Here is a 19,076-nt window from a genome sequence, read left to right as displayed (position 1 = left end):
GGGTCCAGTAGGTTTACGAGCCAGTGGAGACACAGTCACTGACCGGTGCCTTTTTCGGTTCATCTTTTTGGCTAAGCGCTCAAAAATTTCCCATGTTCTCCTTCAGGTGCCTGTGTCTTTCTTTGGATCAGGGTCTCATTTTACCTAAATCAAAACTGTGGCAGACTCGGAAGAGGACTTGGATCAAAGGAACATAAATCTCTAGCTACTTTAGAGTGCAAATAAACACAACTGTAACACCCCTTAATCCATGGGATTTGTGGGATTCAAAAGTCATGATGGTTCATCAAGAAACCACAGTCTGGTTTTGGACTCACATATGCAGGGAGACATCACAGTTCAGGCTGAACCTGTGTGCACCACCTTAACATTAACTTCACCACAGTACTGAAGGTAACTAAAAATTTGAATTGGAAGAAGAGTTAAATGTTTTCAAATATGAAAACAGTAACTGCAGATTTGTTATAGCAACAGATGAAAGCTCGAATTTCAGAATTATTTTCCCCTTTGTAGCTTGGCACTGCACTAGTACATTGCACAAAGCATCTTGTATGAGGACAGTTGAGAAAAGAAGTAAATCAGTAAGCTAAGAAAGCAGCTGTGTATCAGTTTGTCTTCTCTGATTTTGTGGACTTAAATGCTCAAAATTATATCGATGTTGGTTTCTTCTAGGGTTACTGAGTAAATCGTCACAACTTGTTTTTTTCTGACTAGGGGTATTGAAATGTGTTTGTAAAGTAGTCATTTGCAAAACAGATGGTGAATACACAACTTCTGAGTTTTTTTTCAAGGGGTTAGGGAGGAAAAGGCACATTTGGGCTTGTTGGAAGTTCCCTGCTCATCTAAGGACTAGGGATCTTAAAAAACAAAGGGGAGCAAAAGATAAAAGTAAATCTTATGGTTGAACTATTTTCCTTACATTCCAAGTCAGGGAGTATGAAGTGAAGAAAGAAACCACTTTTTAGCTAGATGAAAACAAAACAAAAAAGTTTTGTCTGCCATGGTTCAGCGCATCATCACAGTAGAGACAGACATCTAGTAAAAAAGAATGAGGAACTCTTAAAAAAAGAAAAGTTTTCCAAGCTTCTGAGAGACAAAGGAGTTTGTAAATGAATTAATTCAAGACTTTTTAAAAAATGAACAGTTGTCTCTAGGAAAACACTGTACAGTACAGTATACACATTATATATGTGGGGAGAGAGAGAGAGCACATGTGCAAACCCAAATAGATCTGTATATGATGAATGCAAGTTTCCTTAAGTTAGAGGGCTTAAATGGGCATGGCAGTCTCTCTCCAGAAGTGTGGAAGTGTATCTTAAATACACTTTGACATTTCAGCTTGGAAAGAAATGGCTGAACGAGACGTGTTGTGGGGGTCTGCAGACTCCTGAGCAGCACAGACAAATGAACAGGGGATGACTATTCAGTATTTGTCAAGATACAAGAAAGAGGCTGTAACCAATGAAGGTATTGCATAAAAGGTATCAAACAAAAGAGCATTTTTCCCAGAGCCCACAACTGAATTCACTGCCCCCTGATGTTGTGGAAACAACAGTATAAATGAGTTCAAAAAGTAATTAGAAGAATAAATAGAAGAAAACTCCGCCACGGTCTATTAAACACAAAGATGTGGCTACAGGCCCTGCTTCAGAAAGAAATACCCACCTATTGCCAAAAACTGAGAACAGACGCTGAGGGAAACATTACTGTGTGTTTACCCAAAATAATCTTCCCTTAAGCATCTGCTGCAGGCTCTGTGTAGCTAAATAAGCTTTTGGACTAATACAGTACTGCTGGTTTTCTATTTTGGTTAAATTCTTCTTTCCCAGGGTATTTCCAAGTAAAGCAATGCAAAACCATGTCCAGTAATAAACCTGAGGGGAGGACTATCAATAAATAATTGTCCAATATGTTTAAAGACATAGCTGAAAGCCTGATTAAAGTACAAAAAAGCAGCCAGGGTACCACCACAGAGGCACAATATGTTAGCAAAAATATGTTAGATGAAGCACTGTTGTAATGCCGCACTCAAAGAAGTCGAGAATTTCAGATTCAGAAAGAGATTTACTGTTCGCTGGCTGAAAGGGGCTTGGCACTGTCAGCAATGATACCATGTCTACCTATTTATTCCTTTGGAGTTCAGTATTATAGTGGATACTAATTAAATTATAACTACGATGGGATTATACCAAAGAAATACCAGCCTGCATGATCACACTCTAAAGACCCATCAGCTGGGCCAAAAATCATTCTAAGTATTTTCAGAAGTCAGAAACTGCACTCACCAGTAACAGAAAGTTTCCTGCTCTGTCACCTTCATCATTCTTTGACCCTCTCTGTCTCTCACTTGCAATTTTACAGGATTACCATTATGAAAATAACTTCAAAGGAACTTTGAAGGGACTTCCTTTGAAAGTTAATCCTTTGGGAGAAAATGCCAGAAGTATAACAGTGTCCAACACTGGCACAAAAATATATGAATCCGGCAAATTTTGATTTTATGGTTAAGCTCGTATCTAAAACAAATGTCGGGAAATCAAGAGTTTCTCCTCACTCCATCCATTTTCCCTGCTGGCATCTCAAGCCGCAACTGTAGTTGCCCTTCTCCTTACCATCAAGACTACATCATGAGACGATGCTGCTTACCACTGATTGTGTTCCTCGGGTGGAAGACGTTGTAACAGGTGTTATAGTGATAGTACTTGTCACCTTGCTTGCTGCAGGTCGCGAGGACAGGTTGTTCCGGGGCGATCGAAGGACAGTACCAGTCACAACTTCTTTCTCTGCTGCTATGTTCACCGGTCTGACTGTTATGACAGGACTTGCACCATCGGGTGCAGCACTGGGGGACCGTTTAAACTGGGAACCTAAGTGGATGTGGATTTTGTTGTCTTCTGTCGTAATAATGTTGGCATTGGCGTTGTACTTGCGGATTGGAGTTGGGACGGTTTGTTTTTCTGGTGTTACTTTGAAGACAGCCCTTCCCATGGTCATATCTTGCGACTGTGGAGAGACAGAGATTTCTGCCGGTGCTGCCGATGTTGATACTGTCATAATCTGAATTGGTGATGCAGGTCTGTCAGCGAAGGGTGCTCTCCCTCCCTCTGGGGACTTTTCCCTGGAGAATGTTGTTATAGTGACTGGAGACATAGAACGATCAGGGCCCATGGGACTTTCATTGCCTTTTCCTTTTTGTGGCATAACATTTGGAGAGGGAATGATAGTTATTCGTGGCTTCTGATTTCCCAAAGTAGGAATGACAGTGGTACTTGAAAAAAATTCCTCTGAGGTTGGACTGGTTATCTCCAAAGTAGCTGTGCTGTTCTCATGATCTGGTGTCACCCGAATATGAAGAGGCTGACCCTGCTTTGGTGAAAGGACAACCTCCCCAGGATGCGCTGAACTACTGTGGGTCCGGGCTCCTTTATCAGGCGTTGCCTGAGCCCCATTTTCCCTCTTTCTCATCCATGGTATCCAAGATTTCCTCATTGCAAGTTCATTCGCTGCTGGAGGGTATCTCTCCAGCACTGAAGAACGCTCCATGGGTTTTTTCAGACCTACCTGTCGTAGATTGCTCATGATGTGATTCTCCTCCTGGAAGGATTTCCTTATAAACACTGCTGGAGTTTCTTCTTCTGCTGCTTCACTGCTCACAGCATCTGTCTGCACACCAGTGGACGTCACAGGAACATCGACCATTCTTCGTCCATTTATGCTAGGCCTCAGAGCACGGCTGTAACGCTTAGAAAGCTCCAGCTCTCTTGTTAGGTTCAGCACCTCCTGCCCCATGCTCTTGCTTTTATTCTCCTCTTCCATAAACCTTTGCTGCAGAACTGAATAATCAACTTGGAGCTGAGAAAGCTGGTCTTCTTTGTTCATCAGCTCATGGATTTTTTCCTTAAGAGCTTGAACTTCTGCTTTCAAATCTCTACTTTTAGCCTCTTCCAGACGAAACCTGTGCCTCAGCTCTGCCTCCTGGCTCACCGCTTCACCTTTTTCTATTGCTTTGGTTTTGGCAATCTGGAGTTTTATCTCCTCCAGCTGCTGAGAAAGAAAGTTAGCTTTGTCTTGCTCAGTCCTAAATTTCTGCTCTAGTTGATCATATTCATCTTCTGTCTTCATCAAATCTCCTTCAACCACTTCCAATTGTTTGAGACGTTTTTTCAGTCTTTCAATTTCAATGGTAAGTTCTTTAATCTTGTTGTCCTCATGACAGCCGTGCTCTGGTCCTTTCCTGGTTCTACCTCTCGTAATTTCTCGTTCTACTTCCTCCATACCATCAATTCTTTTCTTTAACAGGTCAACTCTACAGCTTAGTTGAGAGGATTTTTCTTCTTCACTTCTCAGTTTGCCAATTAACTCATCCCTTTCCTTTGTCAAACCAGATACTTTTTCTTCCATTTCAGATTTCAATTTCAAAAATTTCTTACTTTCTTCTATCAGTTTCTCTGTTACATCCATAACTTTCCCTTGTTCAACTTTAAAATTCTTGTTTAGACCCTCAACCTTTTTTTCCTCCTGTTTTATTTTTTCCATCATAATTTTTCGTTCATCAACTAACATTACAGTAAATGACTTCAGCTTCGTAAGGTCATCTTTTAAGCTTATTTCAGCCTTTTCCAACTTACTTTCTGATGCTTCAAGGTCTTTCACTCGAGTCTTCACCACTTCCAACTCATTTATCAAATCCTTAGTCAAACTCTTTTCTTTGTCCAAGTTTAAGTGTAGCTGGGTGCATTCAGACTTACTTCTACTGAAAGCCTCTTCCAGCTTCTCTAACTCTGACATTCTTTTCTGCAGTTTTTCCACTTCAAGTTTCAGCTCTTTGCTATGGTGCTCTTCCTCTTGCAGTTTATTTTTCAGCTCTTTACACTGGGATTCAGTTTTTGTGATCTCTTCATCCTTCCCCTCCATTTCAAGCACACGCTTGCGGAGGTTCTCAACTTCTGCCATTAAGCTAGAGTTCCCACATTCCCCTTTTGCTATTTTATCTCTTAGTTCTTGAAGTTCCTCCTCAGCTTTTTGAAGATTTTTGTTAGTTTCTTCTAGCTCCTCTATTCTGCGAGTCAACCCCACTAGCTTAAGCCTCAGCTGTCTATTATGTGACTCTTGATTAGCCAGTTTAGCAGTCATCTCCTCATGTTCTTGAGAAAATGATGATGTTTTGTGTTCAAGTTCTGCCTCTAACTTCATCAGGTTTTGTCCATCTTCTTTTGTTTTTGCACTGATAATTTTAAGTTTTTCTTCTTCTTCCTTTAGCTTTTGGTTTAAGTCCTGTATTTTCTGGCTTTGCTGACCAAGTTGTTCAATATGCATTTGTCTTTCATCTACTAGCATGAGTGCAAATGATTTGAGCTTGACTAGTTCTTCTCTTAGCTTATTGAGCCGCTTTGTATGTTCCTTCTCCTTCCGGGCTTGATAGATCTTCTCCTGCTCAAGAAGTTTTTTCAACCTGAAACATAGAAGAGATGCATTAAACTAATATATGTGTGTGTGTGCATGTGTGTATTTCTCAATTTTTAAAATAACCTTCTTTTTTTTTTTTTTTTGTAATAACCTAAGTAGTCTCTCAAGAAATAACTACCAACTACAGTTACGTTCCAAACCCAAATATTTTACATTACAAAAGTTAACTGAAAATGACATTAAATCATCTAGAATTCTGAAAAGCAGTGAAATTTTATACCTGTGTGGATAACAAATACATGGGGGTCTGATACATTTACATTTATTTCTCTGTTAGGATGATGTTGGTAAAAGTATGTAATATCCCAACAGGACAGGTGTATATCTACTCACCAATCCATTTATACCAAAGTTGTTTTACAAGGTGGATTCCTCCTTATGTCTTGCATACACAAAAATGAGTAAAATAATACAAAAAATGAAAACTAATTGATATATGCAGCCACACATAAATGGATCAATCCTGGTTATAAATAAACCAGCAGGACGGAAGATTACATTAGCACACAATTGAAAACCATCTGGGCATCACAGGCATAAGAAATTAGCAGGAAGATAAATTTGCCAGCAGAGTGACTATGATGTGCAAAAGTTTCTTCTTCCAGGCACATTTCCATTTACAGCAGTAGATTTTGTGGACTGCAAGGGTCAGACTAATCAAACCTTTGGAAAACCTCAGCTGGAAAACACTCTTCTTTTATATAGTCTGCAAAGCTGTATTTTCAGCCAATATAAAAGCTCGCAATACTCAAATTAGGTGTATCCTCAGAAAGATAATAAAGAACGACATTTTACAGCCTTACCCATGCAACATTTAAATGGAGAAATTACTAGTAATAGAAGTATTTTATATCTGTGATTTGTATTCAGGATATGTGGACATCAGCACAGGAAGTTTGCACATGTTGTTAAGCACAGATTTCTGAGGATGGTGATCCTTAGCTGACAAAGAGGTACAGATAACACAGGGATATATCCTCTACTAATGTAAGAGCCTTACTATAAAAGTAGCAATACGACTTAGAAAAGACACAGGTACGCGCTCTGAATTTACCGTGAAATGACATGTTTTTCAAACCACTGCCAAAGTACCTATAACTCCCATATACCCTATCAAGATACACGTGACGATGCAAATCCACTTGCTTTGCTTATCCTACATCTGAAGCTTTTCAACTTCTTTGTAACTGAGACACACAGCGAAGTGATAATAGCAAACCAATTTACCACCTGTTAACTAACTTGCAATAACTGGAACATCCATATCTTAGCAAAGATTTACTCTTCTCAGTATTTTTATTTGAAATGCTGGACTGTAGATGGTAGTGGAGGAAGCACAGACATAAAATCCTCTCTGCTGCCCCAGCAATGAAGTGGTGCAAAGAGCTCCGGGGCACAGTGTCATACACAAAGGATGTCTCCCGGAGCCCTCACCTGAAATCTAAACTCCTAACAGCCATATTAACTTGGTCCTCCAGCAACTGTTAATGTTTCACTCCTTGCTCCTCGGGGACCAGAATGAACAGGAACTGGAAATAAAAGCTATAAGAAAAGAGAAGGAAGTCAGAAAGCAGAACACAGGATGCAGTAGGTAGGGAAGGAGAAGGCTGAAGAATGCATTTGAAAACAAGAGTCGGGTAGGATGTGGGAGTAAGAGAATAGCAGGAACCAGCAGGAGAGAGAAAAACAAACAAACCTCACAGCCAACCTTGCTGGGTCACAGATTATTCTCAAAAAAATCTCTTTAGTTTTGGCAGCTCTTTGGAAAGGACTGAAAAGGCATGCTGGTGGATGCCTCATTATGGGTCAAGTTAGAATGTCAAAAGGTAAAAGACGCGCTGCCACTCACAAAGCATGCACTTTTCCCACTGAAGAAGGAACTTTATTAGCATGCAATATATTCCGTGGCTGTTCTATCACACTGCTTCATGCAAAAGGTTCTGCCAAGAATTCTCCCTCATCTCTCCCAGGCTACATTTTTAAAGAAATAGTATGCACCTTTCCACAAAATATTACTTTGCCATGACAGAACAGTGTGCCCTAATCTGGTGGTGCTCTAAATGACCCATCTCCCAAAGTCATAAACATATATACAAGAATACGAGATCTTCAAAACAGAACGTTTCCAGCCTCCCTTGTCCCACAGGAAAATTTTAAGGTGACCCCTATAAATTCAAAAAACAGAAGACAGCACTTTGTTTTCTTTTTAACAGTCTTGCCCCTTGAAAGACTATCTAGAGATGCTCACAAAACTGCCTATGAATTTGAATTCCTAGGCTGTTCATAATGGACACGTGTGATTTTCACTTAGCAGTTGCTACAGGTGGTACGGACCAGCCAAGCTGCTAAGCAGAGTACAAAACAATTCACTGGCCACACACGGCCCCCATGATTACCTGGGAGTCTACTAGGGAATACTGCCAAGAAAGCCGCTGAAAAAAAGCCCAGATACCTGTTACACTAAGACAAAGAAATGCCATGGATAAGACTGAGCAACAGGAGAAGAAAGCACATTAGCACTGTCAACTGCCTTGCTGTACCTAGCAGGAGAGGTGACAGTGGGGAATATCTGGCCTGGCCCCTCTGGGACATGCAAAACCAAAGCACTGTAACTGTGCCAATACGTGGAGATGAATTTACTAACAAGTCCGTGCTGAACAAGGTAGGAAGCACCATGCAGCATTTTATCCTGCCTCAGCTTTTACACGGTGAAACTAGACTGCCTAAGATTTGACAAGTGAACTTTCACAGGAGATACCTGACAATACTTCTGTTTTCCACGTCCAGGGAAACCGCTTCTAAAATCCGATTCTGGGAGGGATGGATGGGAAAACAGCATCCAAATAAGTGCAGATGCCAAAGTAATAAACAAAATCTACACCTTTTCAGAAGTGTTACTTCTGTTACTAAAATAAAGCTGAGTTTAAGCTTTTCCATCCTTGTAGAACTCTCCTACCTCAGTGGTTAAAATGGAATTGATGTTGTCCCCTCTTGACCCTCACAACTGATGTATTATCGGGCTTCTCATCGGACTGCTGCTGCTAATGCTTACTTTAAGGAGTGTGAAGTAACGCAGACCTGCATGGGCTCTGATGCAATACTAAAAGCACCTCAGATTCACAGCACGTGTGTCTGCAACGTGTTATCCAGAGCAACTGCACTCTGGACTGTCAAGGGGTTGAAAGCACCTGCATTCAGGATCAAAATAAGCAAAAAAGAAAAGAAAAACAAACCAAACCAAAATCTTTAATAATGAAATGTGGGGCTAGATACAGTCAAAACACCGACAAGCCAACAGTTTGGTACTCCCAGTCCAGTCCCTGTATTTGCTGTCTTGGTTTGGGGTCTTTTAGAGATGGGGAGAAATAATTTGGATACAATTGGATAACTTGCATTCACCAGTGTGTCTGAGGGGCTCGGTATCCGGATCACCGCAGGGAAACAGGCAGATCTGCTCCAGTTCCCTGCAGAAAGGGGGACCATGCTGCCTGCTCCTTTGTGGAGAGCACTGCTGAGGTCTGTGCAGCACCTTTTCCGCACGGGTTACCACGCATATCATATCAAAACATGCAGCCCGAGTCATTCCCCGAACACACGGTCTTCTGCTGCCATGAGGATCCAGACGGTCTCTCCCTTTCCTTGCTATCTGTCCTCCCCACAGTATTTGAAGAACAGGTGCCCACAGCTTTCCAGCGTTCAAGATGATCACACTCCCCCTTGCAGTATATTAGATAAATAAAATAGCAAAGCTTTAGGTATGACTATGTGCAAACTGTTAACTGCCTCAGTTAAAACCAAACATCCCAGGACAATGCTGTTCCCTGATTTTGTACCACAAAGGAAGATGTCTGACTGGCATGGGGAAGGACACTGGACTACAAAAGCTACTGATGCAAGTTTGCATGGTCCCTGCTGCATCAGGGAGCTGCGTCTCCTGCATCCTTCCACAGCCTGCAGCGTTAGCTGTTCACAGCCATGCTGGGCAGCACACGGAGTAAGGAGCGAGAAGACTTTCACCAACCAATCTCAGCCTGCAGAGCAGGCAGGCCCCGGAGTGGAGGAAGTGCAACTATGGACTTAGTTTTAACATCCTTCATAAATGGTGTGCTGGAAGCAGCCAGCAAGGAGGAAGGTGAGAGTGGACGGGCAGTAACCAGGCCCTCCGTGTCCTCCTTTCTTTGGGTTTGTGCTGAAGCATTTCATTGCAAAGGGTCTTTCTGCTTACCCTTCCTTCCTCCAACCTTCAGACTGATGATCAGAAGTGCAACAGGATGCTGATAGCTGCTGAAGCCTCTCCCTCCAGAGATGTGGCTTCACTGCTTTTATTACGGTTATACTCCAGTGCTTTGTCCTACCAGTCTGACTGCCTTGCTCACGCTGGGACTAATCACTCCTTCAGATCTGGATGGCAATTTTTCCTTAAAGCAAACCTAGCCAATACCATACTTTTCCCCTCCTTCCCCCAGTGACATGCCAGCTGCCAGAAAGCACAGTTATTGTGTCAATGTACTTCTGATAGTTGTGGGTTACGGAATAGACACAGTTTGTAAAACAGCACTTTAGGTACATTGAGAAGACATGTCCAACACAGACAGGGCTTTGGTCTGCTGCAAGCAAGTCCCTGAGTCTGTCTTGAAGGACAGGTGACAGAGGACATGGATAACTGTATCTCCTCCTTCCATGCAGAGTGGTTGAAGGGCTTCTTGCATCAATTTATTGAATCAATAAAGCTACAGGCTCTGCTTAACCACATACATTGTGTCTCCTGTTTTATTTCTGCATATGTCAAGTTCAGTCACTGAGATGCAAAGGCGGAACCCCACAGTCCATTTTCACAGTATCTCTTCTCAGACCACAGTAAGACTTCAATGCAAATTATAATTATAACTTGCAGCTGGGAAATAATGTTTTTGTGTTTTTGAAAGACGCTGCAGTAATTTCATACCAGGAGAGCCCCAATGTGCATTACTGGATTTTAGATGAGATTTCATTTGTAGATGGTAAAAGCAGTAGCAGCAGCAAGACTTCAGCTAAAATCAAGCATTAGTTCTCATCTACATTTGCAAAAGATATTACAAATAGTGGCCAAGAGACATTTTCTTGCCTTCTGAAGGATCATAAACTTCATAACTACATTTGAAATACAATAAATGTGGCAAATTGGGAACTATAAAACCCCTGCTTAGCACTGATAGCTGATATGAGAAGCCATTCTCCAAAGTGGCTTACAGTATTTTCAGAAAATACAAAGAAGTTTCAGTTATCAAGGGAAAGATGCTCAGTGACTTCCAAAAAACCACCTCTCCCCTCAAAAAAAGCATTTACTTCAGAAATTTTACTTTCAAAAAAATTTACATTCAAACAGAGCAGGCACAAATGAAAAGCCCCCAAAACATGTACTGAAAATTATACCAGTGTTTGCATTGCCCTTTCCATTTGTACTTCCATCAAGATGAGAAAACATCACAAATGCTCATGCCACCTCTTCCATCTCTAGCATAGAAATAAGCACTCACTTATGCAAAGAAATGCTGATTAGGCAGGGCAAGCCAGAGGATGACCTGAAAGGACATGAGCTGCCCCTGTGGTCTGCAAATGTGTGAACATTTTGGCACCGTGTTTCAGCTGCGTTGGCCTGGTTTAGCTTCCTGCTTTGCAAACAGACTAAGCCAAGCTTCCCAAGGCGTCTGTCAGTGTTTAATGAAGCGCTAGCAGGAGAGAGGCTAATGTGGAGGGCAATCTGGAGAGAGGTGGAGAGCTATTTTCCCTGCTGTCAAACCAGGGCAGCAAGAGGAACTGCAGGTAGAAGGAAGCGGGTGGGAAGGAGGGAAGCAGGTAAGGTCTCTGGAAGGACCTCACAGCCTGGAGGTCCACAGAGCTCCTCGTTGCTGCTTTAGCACAAAGCCATCTCGGACATACTGCTCCTGTAGTACCTTTTTCTGCCATTTAGATTCCAAAACGTTTGTTGCGATGGGATGTAATTACTTCTGTCCTATTTTGTGGATGGCCAATAAGTAGGGGTTAAGAGAAGCACTTTAACGAGGACCTAGTCACTCTAGGGATGAGCTGACTGAGGGCTGATGAAGGCTGCTTCCTCCCCGAGAGGCCAACAGCATTCCTGCCACTCACTCAGCAATCCCAAGGAAGCACTGGGAGAGCAAAAGCCTTCACAAACTCGTCTTTCCATTTCAACCCTAAAGAGTTTGCTACTGCATATGCAGAGTTACAGAGACTGGACAACTTCCTAGTGGTAGCTAGAAAGCTGCTGCCCATTAAGTGATTTGAGAGGCTGCTCACTAGAATCCCTGGACAATGAAAACCAGCAAGAGGTGGTTTAACTTAATAAAGGAGTTCCCTTTTTTTTTTTTTTCTCCTGTTTAATGTACAACAGCTGATTTTGAAGATTATTTCTGCAGCCACTGGGAAATCCTCCATATGTCAGGACTATTTCTGCGTGCTTCTGTGTTTGGGGCCAGGGTGAGATACTCAGAGGCTGAATTTCACTGAGTCTGAGCACTTACAGTCTCAGCTAAAACCAAAGAGAGCCAAAAGGTAGTCATGCTCTCTAGGAAGCAAAACAATCAGGGCTAACACTCCAGCTGGTCAATTCAAAATTAGGTAACACTTTCAAATCATCAGCTTCAGTCCTTCCCTCACATCCGTCTCAACTAAGAGAAGAAAGATGCAAATCAGATCAGATCCCACGGGAAGCAAAAGAATAAAGCACATCTGTGTTACTCTCTCCTTTCTATCCATTAATCTCTAAAGGCAAGGAACAGAGACAAATGTTTGAATGACCTTGCTACAGAACTTCCCGAATTGCTGTTCAGTTTACCACAGGGTCAACTCTGAAAACAAATAAAAAACTTGTGGGGAAAATAAATGTTACCAGCTCTAGGAACTCATAAAGCCAAATTTTTATGGCTACCTCCTATACAAAATTGGAAGCGTAAAAAACTTCATATCCTTCACTACTGAATTCACTTTTAAAAAGTGGTTGTATCAAATTATATCAAAAGCAAATTAATATTCTTGCTACTTCACAACTACACAACAGTTCCCAAATTATCCTGCAAGAAAGAAAACATTTTCTTTACTTTGGAGGACACATTGCTTGTCTTCCGCAACAATTTTTTCTCCTCCTTTTGTTTCTAACTCTGATTTTGAAAAAATTAAAATCTGGTTTGCTAAAACAGTTAATTTGTGTTTAAACCGTCTTACTTCAACCGAACAGTGACTAAAGGCAGTATTTTGGAACAGGGACACTTAGGAAATTCAGTGTCCCAGCACCTTTCCAGCACCTTGGTCACAGAAGAAAAGCACCAAAGATCTTTAAGAACAAAACCTGTTCAAGCTATCAACCAGTATTACAATCCAACAGGCACTTTTTTCCAGCCCCCCCCCCCCCCCCCCCCAGTTAAGATATCCACATTAATTTCGCAGGTCGGAGGAGGGGAAGGGGGACGAGCAGAAAGCATGCAAACAGCATCTGTGCGAGAAGGAAGCAGCAGCGCTCAGCTGAGGGCTGAAATTTTTCAAACCTGTCTCCGAGCTGCGGTTATCCTTCCCTGACCCCTGGATGCGCTGTCCGGGCGAGGCAGCCCCGCAGCCCAGCCCCCCCAAGTGCACCTTCCAGGGCTCCAGCCCGACGGGAACATCAGCTCCGGGCCGCCCCAGCCCCGCCGCGCCGCTCTGCCCCGACCAGCCCGGCCGGAGCCCAGCCAGGGCGGCGGGCGCCCCCCGGGCATCCCGCCCACCCCCCGGCATCCCGCCCCCCCCCCCCCGGGCATCCCGCCCCCCCCGGCATCCCGCCCCCCGGCCGCACGCCCCTCTCCAGCCCCCCGCCGGCGCCTACGCCTGTGCGCGGTGCGTTCGCTTAACCAGTGACGTGCACGTACAAGAACAATTAGCACGGCTCAGAGTCAACACTAAAAATCCCCTCCATTACCTTACCTTATAATTAGACTTTTTTTTCCCCCCTAAGCTACCAAAAAATAATAAAAAAGGAAAACTCCGCGGCACGACCCGACCCGACCCGCGCCGGCCGAGCCGCTCTGCCGGCGGGCCGGCGCCCTGGGGCTGGGGCGCTGCCGTGTCCCCCGCGCACGGCACGGGGCCGGCGGCGGGGCCGGCAGCGGGCGGCGGGGCCGCGGCATCGTGCGCTCCCCCGGGCCGGGGAAGGGGTGGAGCCGCCGCCGCGCCGCGGCCGGGCAGGAGGGGTGCGGGGGTCCCGCTGGCGTGGCGGGTCGCCTCTGCCAGCGCTTCCCTGTGGCACCACTTTCCCGGAGTTTATTATTGACAGCCCCCTGCGGGCTTGCAGTTTATAGGTTAACGATTAAGAACTAACAGTTTGATCGCCGAGAACCCTTGCGGGTTGCTTGCTGTGAGCTGAACTGGGATGCACAAAAGCAACGCTTCCCAGTCCGAGCTGCCAATTCATTCCTCTGGCTCAAGGAAAGTTCCTGTTGCTTTTCTCTTGTCTTCCCGGTGTTTGAAGTGACAGCGCTACTGTTGGTAGGCGCTGGCTGATCTTCAGATCAGTTGATAAAGGCATCAATACATGAAGAAAATCCCCTGTGGATTTAATATACGCGCATATTTGTTTTTGAAAATTCATGCATAGTAGCACGGCTGAGAGTCTGCGTGAGGTCTGAAAAGCACCATTCTGCTAGCTCCCTGCATTAAAGAGGTCCTAAATCAGCCCTTTTGTTCCCAAACCAGCATAAAAGAATTTGGGGGTTCCTTCTGTCTGCCTAATGATTCTCTAGATTGCCCACGGTCACTTTTCGAGGCTTTGCAAGGGGAACTACAAACTACCCTTCCTTCTCCCTTCCCCTTCCCTTTCTCCTTCACCTTTTCTTTCCTCTTCCCCTTCCTGTTCACCTTCCTCTTTTCTTAAGAAGCTTGTAATATCCAAACCCACTGAAATCATATCATGTCAAATATTATTACCCAAAAAATAAGGACCAGTGTTGTATTTACATTTTTGAGCAACTATCTAACTTCATGTCCTTCTGTTATTTTTCCTTAGGACCCTCACCTCATTTAGCATACAGGCTGGACAGTGCTCATTTGAAAAGCAGTGGCTTAATGATTGATTTTATGCTTTTTATTCGAGGCCCTATTTACCACACACTCTTCAGACTCTGCTGAGAACGGAATTGTTCATTTCTGCGTGTGAGATAGAAGCACAAAGGGACCAGGGTTTTTGTTGGGGCACCTGCTCCAGGATACATAGGATGTGGTTTTCAGAGTGCTGCAGGGTGGGTGCCGCGTGTGCTCAGATCACAGCCCCATCTGCCTCCAGCCCAGGAGCGGATGCTCCAGGCTCCTGAACGTCTGAGCCCAGATCTCCAGCAAGCTCCTCAAAATGAGAATCAGTCTTAGAATGAAAAACTTTCACAACCCATGTAAATTAGCTTCACATGACTTAACTAGCACCATGTAGGAAATCCGTCACACAAACTCAACAGGGGTAGGTAGAGTCACATTTTCCAGGGAAACATATACCAGCCTTAATCATTCTCTCCCTTTTTATATTCCCCTACCTCATTTACTAAATACTTTCCAAGAGATGAAGTTGAGGTTCTACAGAGAAATCATTGCCTCCTGTGCACGAAGCTGTTGCATCTCAATATGTTTCTATTTTTCCAGTGTCAGAGGAAATGTTTCTATACAAAACTTGTGTTTGATTATGCAGTTTAAAATCATTACACGCATCAAGAGGACAAATATTCTGCTTACTCACTGTGCTCTTTGCAGTCTTAGTAACTGTTCTGGTAAAGATACATATTCTTTAAAAAGAGGAAATTACATGCACAATGGTAAACACTAAAATAGATGTCCAGCATCGAAGTTTAATGATGTGGCATTATATTGGTGCTTTAGGGAGATCATCTGAAGAGTTCAGATCTTTAGATTGCCTGCATAAAAATCTACGCTCTGAGTTAGTAAAATAATTGATAGCAATAGCAGGCTGTCAGCCTCGAGGCAGTTTGATACTAGAAAGCCACAGAGTACTTTGCAAGCAAGTTTCAAAACTATCTGCTGACAGACGGGTTTGACTGTGATCAGCAGCTGAGAGCAAGGCTCTGCCCTGTGACACTGCTGGCTCTGCAGGAGGATATCTGGTCACACACCCCGACCTGGCTGGCTCTGGGCTCTGAGCTCGTTGCACAGCTCACACCAGTCCCACCGTACCCACTGTTCAGTTCTAGGCTCATCCTCACCTCTGCACTCTATTTCTAACCCCCACCCCTCCCAAATCCACAGCCCACCTAGATGTCCCCTATCTGCTCTGGCTCTTCTTTCATCCGTAATGGCACTCTTAGGCTAGCCTGGAACTGCAAATGACACATCTTCCTTCATCTATGTTTTCCTGGTCTCAGCTCAGAGCAGAAATTTCAGGGACATCAAGAGGATCCTAATATTTATATTAGGAAGGCAGCTGTGAGTTTATAGCAGTCAGCTTTGTACAGATGTGACATGAAGAAGGGAGGGGACACTGGGGATCCAGGCCAGAAGACATCACCTGTCTCATGAAGTCCAACCACACACAATCACAGCAGCTGTGCAGTGGACTCCTGGCCACACCAGAGACCTCAAGGCATTACCTCTGCCCATCACAAATTTGGCAGCCAAAAACCAGCAGCCAGAAATATAATGTACCATGAGAAAACCAGAGCTTGACTGAGGGCATTGCTAGTGTCCCTGCCTGGCAAGGGATGTGTTAAAGGGAATGCCCAGAGGATGCCACAGAGCTGGTCCCAGTCTAAGCCATTACATCTTGCCCTGGTGCAAGCAAAGTCAGGAAACATGTGGTGTCCTCCATAGTGTGCTGCATCATAAAACCACAGAATGGCTGATGTTGGAAAGGACCTTGGAGATGTCTAGTTCAGCCCCCTGCAGGTCCAGTTAGAGCAGGTTGCACCGGGCCTGCTCTACTTCCATCTGGGACATCTCTAAGGACAGAGACATCACAACTTCTCTGGGCAACCTGTTCCAGCACCTGACCAACCTCATCTTGAAAAAAAATCTTAAGTTAGGCTGGAACACTAAGACAAGGTGACATATACAACATACACTGCCTCATGATAGTCACCAGCAGCACCTGTGTCCACCAGTGATCCCCAGAGGGGACTTATCCCAGCCTGCCAGCTCCTCCAGCTTACTCTGCAACTTAGAAATAAAAGCACAGGGAATGTGATGTAGAGTCACTGAAGTTGTCTGGATGTAAGCCAGCAGGCAACTGGCTGCAAGACTTGTTAGAGAAAGCGCAGCGTGGCAGTGGTGAGCCTACACACCCTGCACTAGCTGAGGTATGGCCGTACCACCACCTGATCTCATAATTACTCTCCATCACCAGTACAACTGCTCCAGGTAGGCACCATGACAGCAGTACCAGAGCTATAGAGGACATCACACAGAACGTCACAGCTAAGGTCAAACAGGCCTTTAACCTTTACAACTTTCCTTTTACTGCATAGGAATCAAATTATGTGTATATATAAAAATATAAGGGTACTACATATGTTGTTATTTCTCAAGAGCACCTTCACTTTCAAGTCCCATCAAAGGCTGGGAAAACCTAAGTTGCTTCTCAGAATTTCATGAGTCTTTTTGTTTATGATGAAGTAGTCCAAGAAATGCATTCCTGAGTAAAGGAGCACTTGTGACATTGTGAGACCAGTTAAGAAAAACACCAAGAAATAAAAGCAGGGGAAGGAATAGTTAGGAATCCCAAATTCCAGCTCACCTCAGAAAGTCTGAAATTATACTGTGCACCTGGCACAGCTGTCTGATCTAGAGGAGAGTAACTAGGAAGCAACAAAAGATGGAATTGGTTTAACTATTAAATGATGTGCTAATAGACTACACATTTCTTTGACAAGTTCCTCTCTTTAAAAACTCACTAAACTGCACAGCAATGGATTCCTCTTGTGGATCTTAGAGACTTGTACCAAATGATTGTTGGATTATAAAATTCTCTGTAAACAGGGCTTTGTAACCTTTCCAGAGGGACTGCCCTGCTCTCTGTTGGCTCTTTATCTTCAGTGCAGAAACATATGTAACATTTATAGCAAAGGCAGCACTTGCAACTCTCTCCAAGTTTTCTAACATGTTACAAAAAGCCCAAATATTTCTGTTTGTGCAAAATAAAACTTGTCCTAAATTTGTGTTTACTTACATACATGAAAAAAATACAGTGTTGCTTGCCAGACTTAATTTCTTTGTACATAAAAGCTTCAAAGCAGTGAAAATCTTCTATCATTACTTGGGGTGGGTTTGGGTTTTTTTCTTCTTTTGGTAAGTCAAACTCATTTGGTAAGTCAGACCTGTCCACTTTCTACTTAGCCAGTTGCCTACTCTGAGCATAACAGATACTAATGAATTCAGTAGCGTCTTGATCGAGCATGACAACTTTGAACACAGAGGGAGGGGAGAGTCTGACTTTTAATTTGTTGCTGAAGATACAGTGAACAAGGTGATCCATTGGGCCTTTTGAAGACAAATAAATAATGAAGAAAACTACAGCAGATTCCTGAAACATGACTTTGTAGGAAAAGCCAGAGAAAAAGACTTCAAGTTGGACTCCGTGCTGTTATATCTCAGGCAATACATTTTATATGGCATACGTCATGCACACTAAAAAAACTTCACTCGGCGAGTTGCACTGACAACTGGCTTTGTTCACCTTTGTTCTTATTTAAAGCAGGTTGTTCCACGCAGCTGTTAAAGACACTGTGCGCACACATACACATGCATACACATTTCCACACAGGCTTTTTTATTACTCCTCAGATCTTTCTAAATAAGTCATGCTGCTTAGATTTTCAATTCTTTTTCTCTTTGTAGCATGGAAATTGCCCTGTGTTAGGAACTGCTGCCTTTTGTGCAAGCATGATTCAAAAGTTTAACAAAAGCATTTCTGGCTTTCTTTTCCACTTTTTTTTTTTTTTTTCTTTCCGGTTTTCTGCTTTCTTAACACTTGTGTGTACCCTTTTGATATCTGGGAAAGCTCAGCATCTCCAATACTGGTGAGATGCCCTGAAGGATAAGTGATTACAACTTAGGGCTCATCTACATCAAGGATACTTTTTTATAATATAATTTCATCATTACTTTGTGAATAAGTACCAACAGTGTCATAGAAGCAGGCTGTGGCCCTTTGACCACAGAAAGCATCTCTCGAGTCAGGGGAAAAGGTGTCCAGGACCTCAGTGAAGTGCTTCCTTGCTGCTCCCTGCAGACCTGCCATCTTTAGTTTTGGCTGCTTCACGTATCTGTGCTTTACCACAGCACCCCACCAAATGCTGTCTTTACCTGATCTGGTCCCTACCCTTGTTTTTCTACGTTACTCACTTCTGATATGCTAGGTGTTCATGTCAAAAAATGATGTGGATGAGTGAGCTTGAGACTTTAAGAGCAGGGAAAGCCGTGCCTGTTCTCGGCTTACCAGGAAAGAGTCTTTTGGCAGTGTCTTGGCCTTTCTTGCTCAGGCTGGGTCTGGGACATGAATTAAATCTGACTGATTTTCACCTGTGTGTTGCTTTTATTCTGTTGGCAGCTGGTGCTTTGTGGTTGCCCCTTCTGCTGCCTCCCCCTCACCT

The 19,076-nt window shown here is 43.5% G+C and overlaps 1 protein-coding gene across 5 annotated transcripts in view; it reads right to left on the bottom strand.

Annotated features, from left to right (window-relative positions):
- Positions 1-19,076, bottom strand: part of FILIP1 (filamin A interacting protein 1) — a 109,328-nt gene that overhangs the window by 13,224 nt on the left and 77,028 nt on the right. For 3 of the 5 annotated variants that reach the window (XM_056342974.1, XM_056342975.1, XM_056342976.1), the window contains one exon: positions 2,647-5,452. In XM_056342974.1, the coding sequence (XP_056198949.1) occupies positions 2,647-5,452 (2,806 nt within the window). Of the gene's footprint in view, positions 1-2,646; positions 5,453-13,007; positions 13,190-13,419; positions 13,606-19,076 lie in introns of those variants that run through there. The other 2 variants (XM_056342979.1, XM_056342978.1) reach the window with 2 other exon arrangements.

The sequence above is a fragment of the Falco biarmicus genome, chromosome 6, assembly GCF_023638135.1.
Source record: "Falco biarmicus isolate bFalBia1 chromosome 6, bFalBia1.pri, whole genome shotgun sequence".
NCBI lineage: Eukaryota > Metazoa > Chordata > Aves > Falconiformes > Falconidae > Falco > Falco biarmicus.
This window is presented reverse-complemented; position numbering and strand designations above follow the sequence as displayed.